At 46.1% G+C, this 20056-nt stretch overlaps 1 protein-coding gene across 1 annotated transcript in view; it reads right to left on the reverse strand.

Moving 5' to 3' along the window:
• The window catches only part of LOC311326448 (nucleoporin SEH1-like), a 33839-nt gene extending 30054 nt beyond the window's left edge, over window positions 1–3785 (reverse strand). Inside the window, exon 1 of the mRNA XM_084459341.1 lies at window positions 3593–3785. Within this exon, the coding sequence (XP_084315467.1) occupies window positions 3593–3703 (111 nt within the window). The 5' untranslated portion in view covers window positions 3704–3785. The remainder of the gene's footprint in view (window positions 1–3592) is intronic.
• Between the last annotated feature and the right edge of the window lie 16271 nt (window positions 3786–20056).

Below are 20056 nucleotides of genomic sequence, written 5' to 3' on the forward strand. Positions count from 1 at the left end.
ACTCAACCCCTGAGTGGGCTAGAGACACAGTCTTCATTGGTGGATGCATTGAAATTGTCAAGAGGTCACTGTACTGTCCCCGACTAGCTGTGACCCAAGGGGGCGGGGCCTAACCAGCACGCCACTATCCACGCCACGGGCCCCACAACTCAGCCCCTGAGTGGGCTAGAGACACACGGTCTTCACCGGTTGAGTCAGGTAGGTGGCCCGGAGAGGGCTACACTGTCCCTGACTGGCTCTGACCTGAGGGGGCGGAGTCTCACCCCCACGCCACTATCCACGCCATGGCCCCACAACTCAGCCCCTGAGTGGGCTAGAGACACATGGTCTTCACCGGTGCGGGCGGGTAGGTGGCCTGGAGAGGGGTGCACTGTCCTCGACCAGCTCTGACCTGAGGGGGCGGAGTCTCACCACCATGCCACTGTCCACACCACAGACCCCACAACTCAGCCCCTGATTGGGCTAGAGACGCACGGTCTTCGCCGGTGGGTGCATGGAGATTGCCTGGTCCGTAGTAGTTCTAGCAGTAGCTGTTACATACAACTGCAGCAGCTAGCCCACCTCACATTTTCTCCAGGAAATGTACTTTCTAGTTATTATTATTCTCCTCAGTTTTTTGGCCCTTAACTACTTCTTCATACTTTGTGCTAGAAACTTCATTCAAACTTTAAAATGTTCATCGTCTTTAGCTGTTTCCCGCATGTATTCAGATTTTTTATTGTTTTTTAGCAATTTAACTTTTAATAGTAATTTTTGTGCCATTGAAACTGCTGGTGGAATGTTCAGTATCATTATGTTTTTAGAGTGGTGGCAGCTGTTGCTTTGAAAATATTCACACATTTTGTAAACTGCTGGCACTCCTACAGTTTTGAAAGCTCACACACATATTATACATCAAAACATTCACACAACTGTGCTGATTCGTACAATGTAAGTATCTAAGCTGTGTGACAAAGTTTTCACGGTATGACGATTTGTTCGGCAACCGTGCTCCCCATTGAAACGTATGGTGCCGGACTCTAACTTTTGAGCTGCTAATTTGGCATTTTTACCCCTTTTCTAACTTGTCGCCATGCCTACAGTTTTAACAGCTCATACACATTTTATACATCAAAATGTTCACACAGCTGTGCTGATTCGTACACTGTTAAGTATCTAAGCTGTGTGACTTACCGTTTTTGAGGTATGACGATTTGTTCAGCAACTGCGCTCCCCATTTAAACATATGGTGCCGCACTAATTTTTGAGCTGCTAATTTTGCATTTTTACCCTTTTTCTAACTTGTCGCCATGCCTACAGTGTTTAAGCTATACGGACATATTAGAAATGTTCTGCAAGTTCTCAGGATTACTATGGTATCAATATATAAGCTGTAACATTTATAGTTTTTGCGAAAGAGCTGTCTGAAGCAGACCATGTCTAGGATGGGAGTGTCAGTTGGGATTAGAGTGTTGGCAGCTGTTGCTTTTTTTGAATTTGTGTGCATGTGCAGCCTCTCTTAAAGGTTCAGGCAACCTATTATAACTAATGTGGTAGCACAGAACTCAGCCAAAGTGGAATAGAGACACATGATCTTCACTGGTGGGGGCGGGTGGGCAGCCCGGCGAGGAGTACACCGTCCCTGACTGGCTATGACCAAAAGGGGCGGAGCCTCGCCACCACGCCACTATTCACGCCACAGAACCCACTTTTCAGCCCGAGTGGGCTAGAGACACAGTCTTCAATGGTGGATGCATGGAAATTACTTGGAGATCACTGTACTGTCCCCGACTAGCTGTGACCCAAGGGGGCGGAGCCTAACCAGCACGCCACTATCCACGCCACGGGCCCCACAACTCAGCCCCTGAGTGGGTTAGAGACACACGGTCTTCACCGGTGGAGTCAGGTAGGTGGACCGGAGAGGGGTATACTGTCCCCGACTGGCTGTGACCCAAGGGGGCGGAGCCTAACCAGCACGCCACTATCCACGCCACGGGACCCACAACTCAGCCCCTGAGTGGGCTAGAGACACACGGTCTTCACCGTTGGAGTCAGGTAGGTGGACCGGAGAGGGGTACACTGTCCCCGACTGGCTGTGACCCAAGGGAGCGGAGCCTAACCAGCACGCCACTATCCACGCCACGGGACCCACAACTCAGCCCCTGAGTGGGCTAGAGACACACGGTCTTCACCGGTGGAGTCAGGTAGGTGGCCCGGAGAGGGGTACACTGTCCCCGACCAGCTCTGACCTGAGGGGGCGGAGTCTTGCCACCACGCCACTGTCCACGCCACGGACCCCACAATTCAGCCACTGAGTGGGCTAGAGACGCACGGTCTTCGCCGTACAGCTGCAGCAGCTATTTTTGTAGCTTAGCTTTTCAGCCTACAGAATCTAGCTAGCCTTGTTTTGAGCAGTTTGGAATGGAGTTGAATAGCCTACTAACTCCAACAGAATCATGGGTTAAAGTTTTCCGTCTCCACAACGGATTTCCGTCAATTGGACTTGAGAGCAGGGTTTCCGTTGATTTCAATATACCGGACAAATGGGAGGTATTCCGGTCATTATATTAGGATATCATCATAATAATATTATAGGTGTTTGTCGCTGTAGCTGTCTAATTCTCACCCGATACGATGTGTGTGCTATAGGTTAGGGTTTCGTGATTGGCATGATGTGTGTGATGACCTATTAAACTTCTGGTTAATGGTGCGTTCGTTTGGGATCGGACGTGGCAATTCGCAAGTGGCAAAATACCCACCTCCGACCTGTGTGCATTCGAGCTATAGCGAATGATATGATGATGATATGATATTGACATCAGCCGGCAACTGGGGGCTGAGAAACATCCGAATTTGCGACGAGGAAGTGCGAGTTTATGCAGAGTTTTATTTAATCATTCGTAGCAAGTCGCAATTTGCCACCTCCCAGTTATAAACGAATATATTATAATACCATAATTTCAAGCGCACAGTGGTCGAGTGATTATGAGTTGTGGGCTAGCCTACTACCGAGGGGAATAGCCTATTCAAGATAGCAGAATTCTGATTAGAGATTATTAAACTAGGAGTCAGATTACATAATATCCAGTAGAAAAACGGTTGAAATATGGGTCCACTCTACTTTTCAATGGGACGTTAGGGCTCTGTATACATACAATAATAACATCACAGAGCCCTGATAAGGTTACAGGTCAGAGGCAGCTAGCTCGTAGCATAGTAGTGCTATAACAACGAGCACAAGTGTGTAAGGGAACTGTTTGAACAAGTAGCTAGTAGCTAGCTAACGTTATAGTTGCTTAATCTCTGATAATAAATAGCAAGCTAGTTACTGTTATCAAAGCTGATTAAACAACTATAGGCTAAGTTATAATGTTATAGCTAGTGGTCCCTAGCCTATTAGCTATCTAAGCTGTAACATGAGGCTAGCTAGCTAGTTAGCTAAGGTTCGCTATAAAGTTCAATAACAGTGTTTGTGATCCGAACAGGGCGCTCAGATAGCTAGCCTGCTGGTTAGCAAACAGACCGACAGGTAGGTAGATATAGTGCTACCCTGCTAGCACAAGCTAACAGTACAGTACGTAGCTAGCTAACGTTATTGTTCTTGGTGTATTACCTTGACACTTTGGTCACTTGAACACGTTGCCATTCTTCGGCCGTGGAAATCATAAGAAACATCATGGATTAGATCTTTATGATCTGCTGCAATGCTTCGTGCTACAAACATGTTGTCTGACTAGCTAGCCTAGATCACTTTATAGAAAACGAATCAACTAATGTTCATGTTAACTCCGGAGTTGGAGACAGGCTTCTTCTTCTTGTAAATATTGTGGAAGATTTTAGCTTCCGCACACTGCTGCCCCCATCAGGTAAAAACATGGCTGTGTTCGGAATCGCTCCCTCACTCCCTATTCCCTATATAGGGTTCACTATGTAGTGGACTACCTAGGGCAGGGGTGTCAAACTCAAATACACAGTGGGCTAAAATTTTAAACTTGAACAAAGTCGCGGGCCAACATTGAACAAATGAATTTTAATATGGACCCAAACAAGTTTTGCTTTAACATTGAATATGCACATCACTTTCGCTTTTGGTGCGCATCAATGGTGTGCACTAACATGTGAATACGCCCTCAGACACAAGTGTTGGTGCTCCATCTGCTCAGTAGAGAAGCTTGTAAAACCCTGACTGTCCTACAGCCAGGCAGACAGACAGACAGGCAGGCAGGCAGACAGACAGACAGGCAGGCAGACAGGCAGACAGGATTGAATGAACAGGAACAGAGCAAACACAGCGGCCGGCTAGGTCAACACAGGTGTCTCTATCACAGTGAGACGTTACATGACGTAAATCTTCTGTTTTCTTGACTTTCTTTTCGCCATTTTTAAGAGGGTAACAGGGTTAGAGTTGTAGTATGAGATTGCTATGACTACTGTCATAGAAGAGAGGGCGTTTCTGGGTCCTGTCTTGATTGACGCGCCAAAACAACAGCAGAGCATTATGGGATTTGTAGTATTAGCGGTGAATGCGCTGTATAATACTGGCGGGCCAGCTCTAGTAGTCATTTGGTATTGCCTCGCGGGCCAAATATAATTACACTGCGGGCCAAATTTGGCCCGCGGGCCAGAGTTTGACACCCCTGACCTAGGGAATGGTAAAAGGAGTAAGTAAAGGATGCGCCCTCGTGTAAACAAACAAGTCTAACAGGGAGCATTCACGCTGCAGGTTGAGATGTACTCACTCAGGTAGTATCGGATTTGCTTCATTTTTAATGATAAATCCCAAATAAAGTGTTGAAATTTAAATTCTAATCATGTGCATGTGTGGTTTTTCTACTTTGGTCCTGTCTGTTAATTGCAAGATGTAACGTTGGCTATAGCCGCGCTACCTAGCTATATGAAGCGCACGATCAAGTAACATGTTTACAAACATTACATGTTACGATTTAGCTCCGCAAGCTAGAGTTCCTTCAGTTTATACACGAAAGTTGCCGCCGCCATCCTCCGTTCACAGCCCTCTTCGCGAGACAACTCAACTGCATTGCATTGTGGTATACCGGAGAAAATGTAGGGTACATGCACTGTACCCTGGAAATCAAGGTGACTTGTGGGTAATAAATAGTGGACTATATAGGGAACGAAAATACCGTGGAGAATTCGGACACTACAAACAAAATGGCTGACGCCCTATATAGTGCACTATATAGTGAATAGGGAGCGATTCCGAACACAGCCCATGTATTCTGGATACTTGATTCTGATTGGCTAGCAGCAGGCAGTGGTAAAATTAAGCAATAGGCCCTTTTCGAATCCAGTCCCTACCCACTCGCACTCAGTCACCGACTCCATTTTGTAGTCCCCTCACAGCTGAATGTAGTTCCCTTCATTAGGGTGTAGGGCATGGGCTGCGTTCCGAATCGCATACTACCCTACTATATAGTATGCCAAAACAGGAGTATGTCCCAATACATAGTATGCCACATGCTGTATGGCAAAAATACCAGGATGTCCTACTACATCCGGTCGTATTTTGCAGTATGCAAGCCAGCAGGCTTTTCTGGCTATTCTGACCCACAATCCTGTGCGCAGAGGAAATGTGCGTCACGTGCGAGTCATGACAGCTGTAGACGAATGTCGCGTTATGGACAGCGACGGATGTGGGCAAATTTCAAGGCGCAATGTTATGACAAGGTAGTATGTCCCAATTGGATGCCTACTGCTTGCAAAGTACATACTTTCTATGGGCAGCTGTAGTAGGTACTGGTAGTAAGAAGTAGAAGTATGCGATTCGGAACGCAGCCATGGAGGTATAATATAAACTGGAGACGGCATTGAAAATGGCTGCCTATTCATTTCAATGAAAGTTGCTCACCGGCGCATGAAGCCATTTGACATAGTGGCCAAAGCTCGGTATTGCAAGTCACGTGACGGCATGCGGCCCAAGACCCTTATTTCCCATGGTTTGTGGATTATGATAGATGATATGATAGACATTTGCTATGCTTTTAGCAATGAAGCTGCTATGATCATGCTAATCATAGATATGAACGTGTGTCTATGATGCAAATGATCATGACGTGGTTACTTTAGGACATTGTTGGAAAAGATCTAGAGGGTCAATGTTGAATAACTTAGCTAACATTATCTGATGTTACATTTCTTTACATTAACGTCAACTATATTGATAGGCTAGGTAGCTATGCTAACGCTAACGGCTTAGGGTTAACTTTAGTTAACGTTAGTTAATGCTAACGTTACGTTCGGAGGTTTCAGATGTATTTACATTTTAACATAATGTTGAGCATGCTCAATGTGACATTGTTCATACATTGATTACAGTCTGTAATCTTGTCTGGCGTTATTTAGCTATAGTGGGCTGATGCTTGCTGCTGCTACTATAGCATTTGCCACATTATACATCAAATGAATCAAGCATGGTTATTGTTATTACCTGAAGGCATTATTACCATTGCAAGTAAGCATGCCATGTATATGCCATGCCTGAAAATCTAATTAATAGTGTAATTCTTCTCCATCATAGCTCATTGTACACTGATATAATCATTCTCCTTGCCTTTGCTAATACTCATCTCTTTTATCAAACTTTGTGCTAGGAAAGAAATCTGAGTTTGATTCGGCGCTAGTGCTCATCCAGGCTGTTGTCATCTCCCGCCTGGACTCCTGCAACTCCCTACTTGCTGCCATCCTGCAGCGTTGGCCATCAGACTCCTGGAGAAAGCTGCTGCTGACCTGGTGTTCAACAGCCCCATGCTCTTCCACACAACTTCCCTACTCCGTTCTCAGCACTGGCTCCCTGCTCTGTCCCATCCAGTTTAGGACTGTGGTCCAAGCCTACAGGGCAAATGAACAGCTCCCTCCTACCTCCAGGCTGTGGTCAAGCTCTGCTGCCTTGAGGTGATTGGTTCCCCAGTTGCTCCAAGCCCCCCTATGGCAGATTGTAACGGCCATAGCTCTTTTCATTGGTCGTCAGAACATTGGTCGTTCTTACTTGTTACAGCTTATGAGGATTGCCTATATCAGATAGCCTACCTAGGTCCTAAGTGGAAATATCCAAATGACAATATGGCCAAGGCATTCAATTATATTTATACATCATTTTAAGAACTCTTACCTATTCATTTCACCTTTACCCTAATTCATTATTAGGTGGGCTAGCGTGCAGAAGCTAGCCCAACTTGTGATATTCCCACTATTTATTTCTTTCACTACCACGCTACGGACTTCACAACACAGTCTCTGAGGTGGCTAGAGACACACGGTCTTCACTGGTGAACGCAGGTGGGTAGCCCAGTGCAGCCTACACTGTTCCCGACCGGCTCTGACCCAAGGGGGCGGAGTCTCGCCACCACGCCATGCACCCCACAACTCTGACCATGAGTGGGCTAAGGACACATGGTCATCGCCGGTGGGGGCAGGTGGGAGGCCCAGAGCGGCGTACATTGTCCAAGACCTCCCCAGCGTATCAGACGTTCCCCTGCTTACCAGCAGCCCAGTGACTCCACTGTCCAGTGTCCTCGAGCTTCAGCAACCCAGCACCCCGGAGCATCTTTTGTTCAGCGCTCTGGCGCCTCCTAGTCTTTGCACCGTGGGCACCTCCAGGTCTCCATGCCCCCTGTGTTCCATGCCGCAGCAATCCACGGAGCCCCAGCCGCAGCCATCACCCATCAGGGCGCTGCAGTGTTTCCTGGACACCGAGCTGCAAGCATCTCCAGTTCCTCATGTGCACCAACGGCCACCTATGGTTGCTTCCAAGCAGCCCTCCATGACTGTGCTCCAGCAGGCCCCCTTGGCTGTGCTGTTCCCTGAGCTACAACAGACTCCTGTTCCTCGTGAGCCTCAGCAGTCCTCCATGGCTACGCCCCCACAGGGCCCTGACCCAGTAGGTCTTCCTGTCCCAGGCCCTGTAGTCATCCCTGGACCGGCAGCTGACACTGACCCTGTAGCCGTAGCCATTGCTGTTGCCATAGCTGTGGCTGTTGCAGTAGCAGTCCCCGTTCCGGTTCCTGGCTCCAACTCCAATCTGGTTTGTAGCTCAAGTCCTGTAAGCTCCAGCCCTGTTAGTACAGTAGCTCTGGTCCTGTTAGCTCTGGCCTTGTTAGTGGCTCCAGTCCTGTTAGCCCCAGTTCCTCAAGCCCCAATCCTGTGAGCCCTACTAGCCCCAGTCCCGTTGTCCCTGTAGTCATCCCAGTCCCTGTAGATGACTCGGCCCCTGACCCCATAGTCATAGTCGCAGCTGTAGTTGTAGGGGTAACTGTAGCAGTTGCAGGTCCTGACCCGGTCTGCCCAGCTAGTCTCTGTCCCGTTAGCCCAGCTAGCTGCAGTCCTGTTAGCCCTGTTAGGCCCAGGCTAGCTAACCCTGTTCAGGTAGGGGATCCGGACTCTGACCTCCTAGCTACCCCTGGCTCAGCTGCCACGCCAGGCCCTGTGGCCACCCCAGCCCCAGGGCTGGTCCTCTTGCGATCTTCCAGCTCTGTTCCCCCGGACACCGCTCTTCCTGCCCTCCTGCTTCATGGCCGACCACCTGAGCGGTTTCGCCGGCCTCGGGGGTTCTGTCTACATCGCCAGCTGCCTTGGTGGGTCCGTCTGTGCCGTCGGCCCACTGAGCGTTCCTGCCTGCGCCGTCGGCCCCCTGAGCGGTCTCTCCTGTGCCGTCGGCCCCCTGAGCGGTTTCTCCTGTGCCGTCGGCCCCCTGAGCGGGCTCTCCTGCGCCGTCGGCCCCCTGAGCATTCCTGCCTGCGCCGTCAGCCCCCTGAGCATTCCTGCCCGCGCCGTCGGCCCCCTGAGCGGTCTCTCCAGCACCGTCGGGCCCCTGAGCGATCCTGCCTGTGCCGTCGGCCCCCTGAGCGATACTGCCTGCGCTACAGGGTGCTTCGGTCATCCTGCCATCGCCACTGGAGGCCAGCTCCGCTTCCCGAATGGATCCGCCGTTCGGCCGGGCCTCCTGGTCATCCTCCAGACCTGCCCTGCCCTGCCGTTTTGCTCTCTGGTTGCCCGCCTGAGACGCCCTGTTCTGCCTCTAGCCAGTTCTCTGCCCGCCCACCAGTGTCCCCCTGTGCTGCCCCTGGCCAGTTCTCTGGTTGCCTGCCTGGGACCTTCTGCTCTGTCCCTGGTCAGCCCAATGGCCGTCCACCGGAGGGGTTTTGCTGTGTCCCTGGTCAGCCCTCTGGCCGTCCGCCGGAGGGGTTCTGCTCTGTCTCTGGTCAGCCCTCTGGCCGACCGCTGGTGGGGTTCTGCTCTGTCCCTGGTCTGGCCGTCCACTGGATGGGTTCTGCTCTGTCCCTGGTCAGCCCTCTGGCCGTCAGCCAGAGGGGTTCTGCGCTGTCCCTGGCCGTCCGCCCGAGGCTCCCGGTGCTGTCCCTGTTTCCCTCCTCCGGACCCCCTCCACCCTCCCTGGTTGGGGTTTTTGGGCCGTCTGGGATTCGGCACTTGAGGGTTGGGTACTGTTATTTGTTCGGGCTGGGTCCGCCTCGGCTCACCCCCTGCTCCCAGTCTGGACCCGCGTCCCTGCCCCGGACCCCTGATTCGTCCCGGACCCCTGGTTCGCCCCGGACCCCTGGTCCACTCTGCTCGCTCCCGGTCTAGACCCTCGCCCCTGCCCTGGACCCCTGGTTCGCCCTGCTGCTCACCCCCTGTTCCCGGCCTGGATTCCTCACCCTGAGCTCCTGTGCCCCCTGGACCTTCCTGGACCCTGAGCACCACCTCTCCCAGTGACTGCCCCTGCTCTACCCCCAGAGACTTTTGTACACTTTGGTCACTGTCACTTGGTTTTATTCTGCCTCATTGTGTGTTTGGTCTTGTGTTCATTGCCTTGTATGTTGTCTTGTCTTCTATGTTGGTTTGTGTCCTCCCAGCTCTAGACACCTGTCCCCTCACTAGTCTCACGTCACTCCAGTCCCTCCTCTCCTGGCCTTCTAGTTTTCACCCTCTGGTTTCCTACCCAGTCCCTTTCCCTGTCCCAGCCTTGTTCCCTGTTCTCCTCCCTTGTGTCCTTGTTCCTCTGTCCTTGTGTTGGTGTCTTGTTGGAATCCCTCCATGTCCTTGTCTGGGTGATTGTCTGCACCTGTGTCTTGTTATGTCTTGTTGCACACCTGTACGTTGTTCCTTGATTGTTCTCCCAGAGTATATATGCCCTCCTGTTTCCTTTGTTCTCTGTTGGTTCATTGTTAATGTTAGTGTTTCCTCCCGGTGTTTCTCTGTTTGTTTTGGATATTAAAACCTATATTTTGAACCTGCGCTGCTTGCCTGCCGTCTGCTATTGGGTCCTACCTCCACCAGCCTCAAACCCTAACAGTTTCTCATCTTTGACGGTCCAAAAAATCTGAATTATGCATAGCTCATGGGGAGGGCCTATGGATATGTGTTCAGGACCTCTCCGTCTACAAATCCATGCAAAAATATTTCATTTCTACAGTGTAGTTTTGGAGAAATTTCATTACAAACTCTTACTGTACATGGATCAGAAATGACTAATCTCTGACAAGCCATTAAATCTGAACAATGCATAGCCATTATTATAGCTACTGTACCTTGTGATGCACTCGGAGACTTCATAAGTGATCGTAGGCTACCTGGGGTGATCGGCTATTTAGGGGCTTTGAACGTCACTTGAGTTGTTGCGCATATCCAACTTCTAACGCGAGTCAACGGCAAAATGTCTTGCGCCCAACACCATTGGCCAAGATTTTCCCTTTTTTTCTCTTTACAACATCTATTTTGAAGTGATTGTTAATTTAACAATGAGTGGATCGCACAGGTAAGTAGGCATATAGGCTGAACTACATTTCCAGCTTTTATTTGTCGTTATTTTGCCTTGTGTCGTGTAGGCCGCATTTCCATTAATCTAGCTAGCTATGGCGCATGGAGCTGTTGGCTAATAATTTGTACAATTTTAAATGGCCCTACCGCTTTCCTCAGGCTTAGAAATAGCTGTTATTCTGCTATGCCACTGATAGAACTACTGTTCAGACGTCTTTACGTAGACTATATCCTAATGAAAAAGGCAAATAATGAAAATAGCCAAACTAGGCCTAGACTGTTAACCATTAATGGAAAAAATAGATTAGGCTAGTTACTTTGTCAAGAAAGCCTGATTATCCTACATTTTATAGGCTATGCTTTTAAAACCACAGAGCTCAGAATAAAGTATAAGGCCTTGTTCTAGGGCATTGGTAGAGCTGTTACAGTATGTGTAGCCTACTTATTACATAGTCATAGGCCTAGTTGTTAATACATTCTGACTTTTACTATTTTGATTGGATGCGCATTTCATTTTCTTTTTCTTTTCCCTTGTGTATAGAAAATATATTTTCCTTTCATTTGGAGGGGTAAGTGTACATTTTTTCTTTGGTGATAAAGTCATCAACTAGTTGTGCTAAACTAGTTGTGCTCATTGGCTAGCTGACCGCACACGTCCTATATGTCCGACGCAGATGTTTATTGAGACCAAAACCTTGACGAAGACAGCTTGTGCGGCTTAATCTGTTGCTATAGTTAAAAAATAATATTAAGAGAATACACCGACTATCATCATGAAAAGTCGTGTGTAACCTATACTGTATGTGCTGCCTGTCTGTCTCTTCACCTGCGAGGATGGGGGACATGAGTAGGGCTGGGTATCATTTCAAAAATTACGATACCAGTACCAATACCAGTACCCCTAAAGTGATACCGATACCAATTGAATACTTCAATCGATACTTGGGATTTCTTTTTTACATTTTTTCCATTCCATAAGCATCATGTGAATGGAAGCATTCAGTTGTGTAAAATGCCATCAATCCTCCCACATTCAAATATTTTTTACAAGAATACATTTTGAAAGTGTTTAAAAGAGTATCAAACTGCATTTATTACAATATAACTACTGACACTGACTACACATTTTTTAGTCATCCGTGACCTTGCAGCTAATGTGAACGGTGTGTCAAGGCTGCTGCTGGGGCAACATCAGCAGTAGCAGTTGTGGTGGTAGTAGGCCTAGGGGGGTCTTAAAATTAAGCATAACATTAGTTATGTTACTGATGATACATCCGTTTAAAAAAGAACAGTACAATTTTCTTACTAAATACCCCCATCCCTCCCCCGCAGGACTACACAACTGATGGCTCTACTATGCCATCACTGGGTGATGAACATGAATCACATTATTTCACTCACAAGTTGTTTTTATTTCAAAGGAAGATTGGACGTATCTGCGGAAGAGGCAATACAACCGTAGATTCAAAACAGTGGAATGGACAAATATAATTTCTGTACATCCCCTTTGCAGCTTTGCGTTCAAATGACACACTGTGCGGCCCATCAATGCCAAAAAAATCAAAGCCCCCCTGTTCAAGTGTGTTGGCTCCTGTATGTTTCAAGACTGCTCTGTCACTGTAGAGGTGAAAGTAGAGTGAATCCACTCTCAAAGCTATGGTGAGCTTCCAGGGAGATTATGTCAAGCATGACTCTGAGGAGTTAAGCAGAAGGCCAATTCGAGCAAATCAAAGGGATGTGTTGGCCAAAAATCTGTCTTCAGAACTGCCACTTTCCATGTACCTCGACAACCTCAATAAACTGGATGATATCGTGGTTGAGTCTGGTTGCAGGGATGAGGTATACCACTGGTGTGCTGAAAACCATTTCATGGAGTGCTAGAAAGAAACAAAGAAGATGATTGAGGAAGAGAGATTGTCTGGAACTGAAATCATCCAGAAGGTCCTGTTGCACCCAAAATCTGTAATGCTTTGGTCTTTGGAGACAATTAATCTCTTCCACAACAGAGCAATGGATGACATTGTGTACTTGGATGCCACAGGGAGTGTCATCAAGAAGGCAGAGGGAGAAAGTGCACCATATTACATCTATGAACTGGTGGTCAGACATCCCCAGAAAGGTGGTTCACCTTTCCCTGTGCCACATATGTGACATCTGACCATACAACTGCATCTGTGTAATTTTTTCTGGGTTCATTCTTCACTGACTACATAAGATGCCACGGTAGAGGCATGAAGAAAAGGCCAGTAATGTACATTTGTGATGGGTCAGCAGTGATCATGCAGTCCATTGCCTTTAATTTTTGTGGTATGACTCTTACGGAGCTCCTCACAAAATACTATGCAATAGTAACCGGACAAGGACAGGAGACTGACTACCACATCCCAGTCCTCCACAGGTGGCTCAGCCATGTAATGAAGAATGCAAAGGACATGTGCAGAAAGCAGTAAGTTGTTGCTGTCCTTGTAAAAGGCTTTGTGTGTTGCATTGAAAGTTATTAAATTCAAACAATACTAATTCAATTCACTTTTCACAGTGCCTCCAAACACTACCGCCTGGCCATGCATGTGTTTGGCCTTATGACACAGGCCACTACACTGGCAGAGCTGGATGAGATTGTCTGCAGTACTGCTGTGATTTTCTCCAGTTCACACAGTGAAGACAATGTAGCCAAGCATTTTCATAATCTCCAGACGCTTTTGACCAAAGCTGGCCAAAGTGATGATGACAAAGGCATTCAGGAGGAATGTGGTAGGTATTCTATTTTAGCATTGACAAGTTAATGGTAGTCTCTTAATAAAATCGAATGAGGTAAAGTGGCAAACATATGTAGGACTGGGATCACATCTGTAAATACTAGTCTGGTTTGACCAGTCATGCTTAGTGCTGTAAAGGTCTATGCTGGACACAGAGATACTCAGAAAGGTAACAAGTGCTAATATTTTCATCAGTCTGTTTAACGTTTATGAATGTGTATAGTGGTTGAGCTGTGGTTAAAACAACCAGATATATTAGTAAATAGAAATAAAACAAGACCTGGGGCCTCATTTATCAAATAGCGTGTAAATTCAGGTGTAAAAGAGGGCGTACGACGAAAACGAGAAAAGGGCGGACTGCCGCGTACGACGAGAATATTACACGTTTTTCGGATCTATCAAACATGGCGTACACGCTGCTGCGCCGATTTCTCAATGATGATGATGATGATGGTCAAAACTATGACAGTGCACAACGTGGATACCCGGAAGGAACCAACATAATATAGCATGGAGCAAAGGCAAGACAATTACGTTTATGGAAAAACGCGGAAAGAAGAGAAACTTTTCGGAGACGGAGGTGCATGTGCTTGTTGGTGAGGTCCACGCGAGGAAAAAAAATCTTCGGAAGGTATTTGTACTAGCCTACCTTTGTCTGATTGCTCCTACAGTTTAGGTAGCCTACTGTACGTTTCGTGCATCCTGTATTTGGCGTAGGCTACACGGACATGCTGTATTATGTGGCTGTGAGGAAAGCAAACATTCCAAACATTCTGTGGTAGGCTATGATTGATTTAGGACCAAAAACAGGGAACGATAACACAGATGATCACTTCATAATGTTAGACCACATTAAACATTTTCCCCTTTTAAATTAAGACTCTCATCTAAATCACCCGGTAAATCACAGCATTTATTTGGCTGCCAACAGAAACACATATCAAATGAATATGGCTGCACAATGAAATGTTTAATGCATAATAAAGTGTACAGACAAACTCAAAGAAAATGACTGAAATTGTTTCTCCAGACTCTGACGTGGGGTGGGACTCAGAGGAGGGGCAGTCTGCAGTGGTCCTTGATCTGACGGTCGTGCCCCCGCCGGTTGTAGCCTCCACCTCCAGCGCCACGACCTCCAGTGCCTCCACCTCCAGCGCGCACGCCTCCACCTCCAGTGCCATCTCCAGTGCCTCCGTCTCCGTCTCCACCGCCCACGCCTCCACCTCCGGCTGCCAGCGTCCCTGCCTCAAGGGTCCCTGAGGGCTGGGCTTCCTCTCAGACACTGTGCTGGAGGCTCATGACCCTAGAGGCCCAGAGGGACATGGCAGAAGGGATTGGGGCAGTTGTGCAGCAGTTGGTGGAGGTCACCACACTACACCACCAGAGCAAACAGGACATCCTCACTGCACTTCATTCCCTCACACATGCTGTCACGGACCTCACACAGTCACCCACCAACAGACAATAAAATGGTAAAAATGTGAACCTTACTTGTTTGTGTCTACATAGCTGGCGCATGACCTCAGTGCGGGCCCTTTGGCCCCGCTGGTAAACCTCATGACGGGGAGGGGGCTGAGGGCTTGGGTCCTCATTTTGTGGTAGGGTCTTGACTGGTTCTCATTCTTATCAGCTTTGAATATATATGTTGGCAAACATAACACAGGATGATGTACAAGGAGGGGACACATACCTAGTGAAAGTACTATTGGTTGCTAGTAAAAAGACAATAATGAGGGCTTGGTATAAGGTGGAACGCTAAACCAAGGAGCAGTGGCTGGGTGTTGTGGAGAAGATTTATGTTATGGAGTTCACGCATGCATTGAGGATGCAGGAAGGAAAGTTTGAAGGGAGATGGGAAAAATGGATGGATTATAGAAGGAAGTGTGATGATACCACTAATATTGAAATTGTAATATTTGAGTAAGAGAAAAAAGCTGCATGGATGGAAGTACCCATAAGCTGTTATTGTAAGTTTTTATGTTTTATTGTATTGTCGTTGTATGGATGGAAAATGCAAATAAAGATTAAAGTAAAAAAGAAAAAGAATATGTATCTTGGCTATGCACACACCAACAAGCCAGCCGTCACGCGCAGCGCCTGCCTCCAGTCTAGTCCCTACCTTGCTGTGCGCCAGGATGAATGAGTCATGCGTGGAGCCAGGCCACCGTGCCACTACACTTGTGATGAGCATGTCGGCGTCACATATGATTTGGGTATTTATAATGTGCACATTTTTGCGATTCACATAGACGTATTCATTCACTGATGGTGCCCTTATCAATATGTGGGTGCAGTCGCCATCGCCGTCACCTCTTTGGAGTTCTATCTCGGCCAGTAGGCCGAGTAGCGCCGGATTCATTTAGGCTCGCATTACGCACAGGAGGACTATCATTTATATGCTTACCAAACAGCAAACAGGTCCACATGATCATATATTAATGGCAATCTAACGGGTCAATTATTGCCGTTTGATGGAGTGCCTGCATTAGGTGTGCGCATAGGTTAAGTTTGGGGAACAAATCCATATCGGACCATTAATGAGCCGGTTAGAGGACACGATCTTGCATTGCGATATATGTTTGTGCTGAATTGGGCTATTAGCCTACATGATTGTGCGTTCATAAACTCTCGCTCTTCTTCTCTCCATCAAACATTGTAATTCACCGACGCACCACCTGTGTCGCCAGTTCCCCGTGTTCAAAAAGGGTGTAAAAACCCGTCTAAATCGGTAAACCAAGTTGAGAGGTGTCCTACAAAAGCGCGTAGAAAGGCGACTAAATATCCGCCCTTTTTGCTTGATAGATCGCGCTGTGGGGGGGGGGAAGAGGGCGTACGCCTGAAATCGCAGGAAAGACCGTGTAAAAGAAGGCGTACCTCAATGATAAATGAGGCCCCTGATATTACAGAATGATGTGGGACCGACACCATTCCAAAACCACTTTGCATTGATTGTGGAGGCCGAACTGGACACAGCCGGTGAAGAGAGTGCCTACTACTGCCCAGAATTGGTACCTTCACTGGAGAAGTACTTTCTGCCCTATGTTGCTCTGTGGTCTGGCCTCATGCTAGGTGTGTTTATCATCACCGTATTCTTGTCCATACATTTTGTCTTCACTTTCATTCTCTCCTTCTTCTTCTGTAAATTGTACACTTCTTATTCTTTTTTTATTTTTTATTATATGTATGTCATTGGCTTGGTGACCTTGGACGCCATGGAAAAGGCCCTCTATATCAAAGATAAACCAAGAGGTACATCAAAACTGCCAATAAAACAACACAGGTAAATTATTGAACTTTTTCTGACAGCTTTATTTATTAAATGAACACATAGCATTTATCAAATTATCAAATGTATATCAAATGAGTAATACATAGGCTATTTAAAGTGCTGATTCATCATAGAACTTCACAAGGGACAATGAAACACAGGGGATCATGGAGAAGAGCCAGTGGGACCTCAAAAGGATACGATTTCAACATCGCAGACTCACCAGACTGGATGACTTTGTGCAAACCTACAGGGAGAGACATAATGCCATGTTAAAGGAATACAGTGACTCACTGCGGAAACAGAAGAGGGTAAACTATATAATGTACACAATTTCTAAAGTAGTCAGCTGATTTCTAATTGTTCTTTATTGATTTAGTCCAAATGTTGATACACTTCGTACAGTAACTGCATAGCTTAAGTGTAGTAACCTTGTATTATATACAGTATTTGTGTTACAACTCCAAATGTTGTAAACTAAATTGTTCTATCCTAAAATATTCTGTAATCATACCCACTCTTTCTTGATATAATAAACACCGGGTGGATGTTGTTACGTTGGAAACAGAGAAAACAGAACCAAAGAGGAGTCTATGTCTCACCAATCTCCAAGCCATTTATTTTCAAAAGTCCTAAAATAAAGGTACCAATTTTGAAGTTTTCCTCAAATTAGCAATACAGGTTAATTATAAATATCATGATCAAACAGAATATAAGATAAGGATAAAGATATGCTATGGTGCAATTTGTATTTTACAGAGCTCACCAAAAAGTCGCACCACCACATCTTCACCTTCAACGTATGAGCCCACACAGACCCAGGAAGAGGAGACATCCAAAGAGCACATAGACTATGGTCCAACAGAGGTTGCTTTACACATTTGGTTATAATAACTGCAAATACGATCCCCCTCCCCCTTATTAATAATCAGATGCTGAATCCGGAAAAAAAATACTTCTCTACATTCAAATGTAATTGTACTATTACTGTTATATTTAATCTCCATTGATTTCTGCTTAAGCATGTAATATCTAGAATGATCTTTAATAGAAACATTATTTTTTAATTAGTACTATTTTACCTCTGACCTCTGATAATTCCATTTTTATATTGTTAAATTCTGTCTTATAGAGCACAAAGACAACAGTTGCACCAGTGTCTCCTTTGAAGTATGAGCCCACAGAGAGCCTGGAAGAGGAGACTCAGACCACATATGAAGAGCATTTAGACCATGAGCCCACAGAGAGCCTGGAAGAGGAGACTCAGACCACATATGAAGAGCATTTAGACCATGAGCCCACAGAGAGCCTGGAAGAGGAGACTCAGACCACATATGAAGAGCATTTAGACCATGATCCAACACTGGTTGGTTTACACATTCTATTAAAATAACTGCAAAAAATAATTGTACATTTTTTTTATCAGCAGCAATGTAATAATCTGAAATAGAGTCTAATTCAACCATCACCATATACAAATGTAAATTGACGTAAAAGAGGAATATTATACTGCCAAACAAGTAATGGATAACATACAGCCAGCCAGTTGTCTAGCTTGGGGTTAGGAACACACTGTTTAGCTGAATTATTTAAATAACAACTGCCTATTAATATACAACTTAATTAATTAAATAATTATGTTGTGGGGATCTGTTTTACAGAACTCAAAGACATCACCTGCACCAGTTCCTCAGACAACATCTGAGCCTACAGAGGCCCAGAAAGAGGACACAGACCTTGATCCAACACAGGTGGGCTAACATATTCTGTTTAAATAACAGCCAATGCAAATCGGAAATGAATTTACATTTTCAGCCACATACTAATTAGCCTGTCCTATGCATTATCTCTATAAAGAAAAAAGATATATATATTTTAAACTAAAGAGGATTATACTACAATTTCTCGACTACAATTAAGCAATTTTAATTTAAGCATTAAATAGTCTCCTATTGAAGATACTGAAAACTTGAATGAATATTTAAAATAATTTTCAAGTATTGATACAGATACAGTACACAACAAAATCACTCCTTAAAACCCAGTGACTCAATTGAAGCTGCACTTAACAAGTAATTTTGGTATGCTGGCTAGCAAGGGACCCAAGGAGGTGACTCCGAGACAGCTGAAGGGTTGAAGCCCATGGGCATATTTACTGTGTGTATACAGGGAAAGTGCAGTGAATATGTGGTGCGATAGTTGGAAGATTGTGAGGTCTTTATCTAACTATGGTTTACGTAGCATCATCAGTGCCAGGTGTGTTGATTGCAGATTGCTCCCGTGTGCGCTGCTGCCTGCACTGCGCTTTCAGGGTGCGCATAGGTGGAGACATTGGCAGCACGCTCCGGGGAACCCGGTGGTGATGAGCTGCGTGATCGGCTCACAACACATTTGGCACAACATAACAATGTACATGTTGCCAATTAGGTGACATTAAGATCACACACAAAGATCTAACGCTAAATACTATTCTTTGAAAGATTAATTTAAATAGGCTAGTTAAACACTGATCTGACTGACAGTAGTGAAAATGTCCTAAAACCAATACCCCAAAATTTTAAAATCACCCACCGTGCTTCATTTAGCCTGAAATGTCATGTATAACTTTTATATAGACATGCAACGTGTGAATGAATGTTGGTGTTGGTCGGAGGGGCCGTAGGCGCTGATTGGCAGCCACGCTTCTGTCAGTCTGCCCCAGGGCAGCTGTGGCTACAGATGTATCTTACCACCACCGGTATGACTGTGTCTGAATGAATACTGGACTCTGTAAAGCGCTCTGGGTATCATGAAGGGCGCTATATAAATCCAACTTGATTGATTGATTGATATACAATTACTTCTTGAAGTTAGATATAACCCTGAAGGAAGGCCTGTTTAAAATCTATTACTAATTTATAATATTAAGTTTACTTGTTTTCCTCATCCTCATCAAAGACATCCTCAAAGGACACAAACACGTAGAAGCGAGGGTCCGATATGGAGGAATTTGGACCCAAAAAAGCTTTTGCCAAGCAGGACTCTACAAAGCCCCACAAGTCAAAGATTGGACCCACCTACTTCACGCTGACCACTGGCTAACATCAGACAAAATAGACCTGGCCAGTTACTATTTAGCATCTAACCACCAGGACATGGACGGATTCCAGAGCACCTTGCTCCTTAGTACCCTAAGCAATGGAGGGGTTGTTGGCACACCCAAAAAGCCATTTGTGCAAGTGCTACATGTGAGAGGCAACCACTGGATATCTGTGAGCAATGTTTTTGACAAACCAAATCA

Source organism: Borostomias antarcticus (genome assembly GCF_949987555.1).
Source record: "Borostomias antarcticus genome assembly, chromosome: 27".
NCBI classification, from domain to species: domain Eukaryota; kingdom Metazoa; phylum Chordata; class Actinopteri; order Stomiiformes; family Stomiidae; genus Borostomias; species Borostomias antarcticus.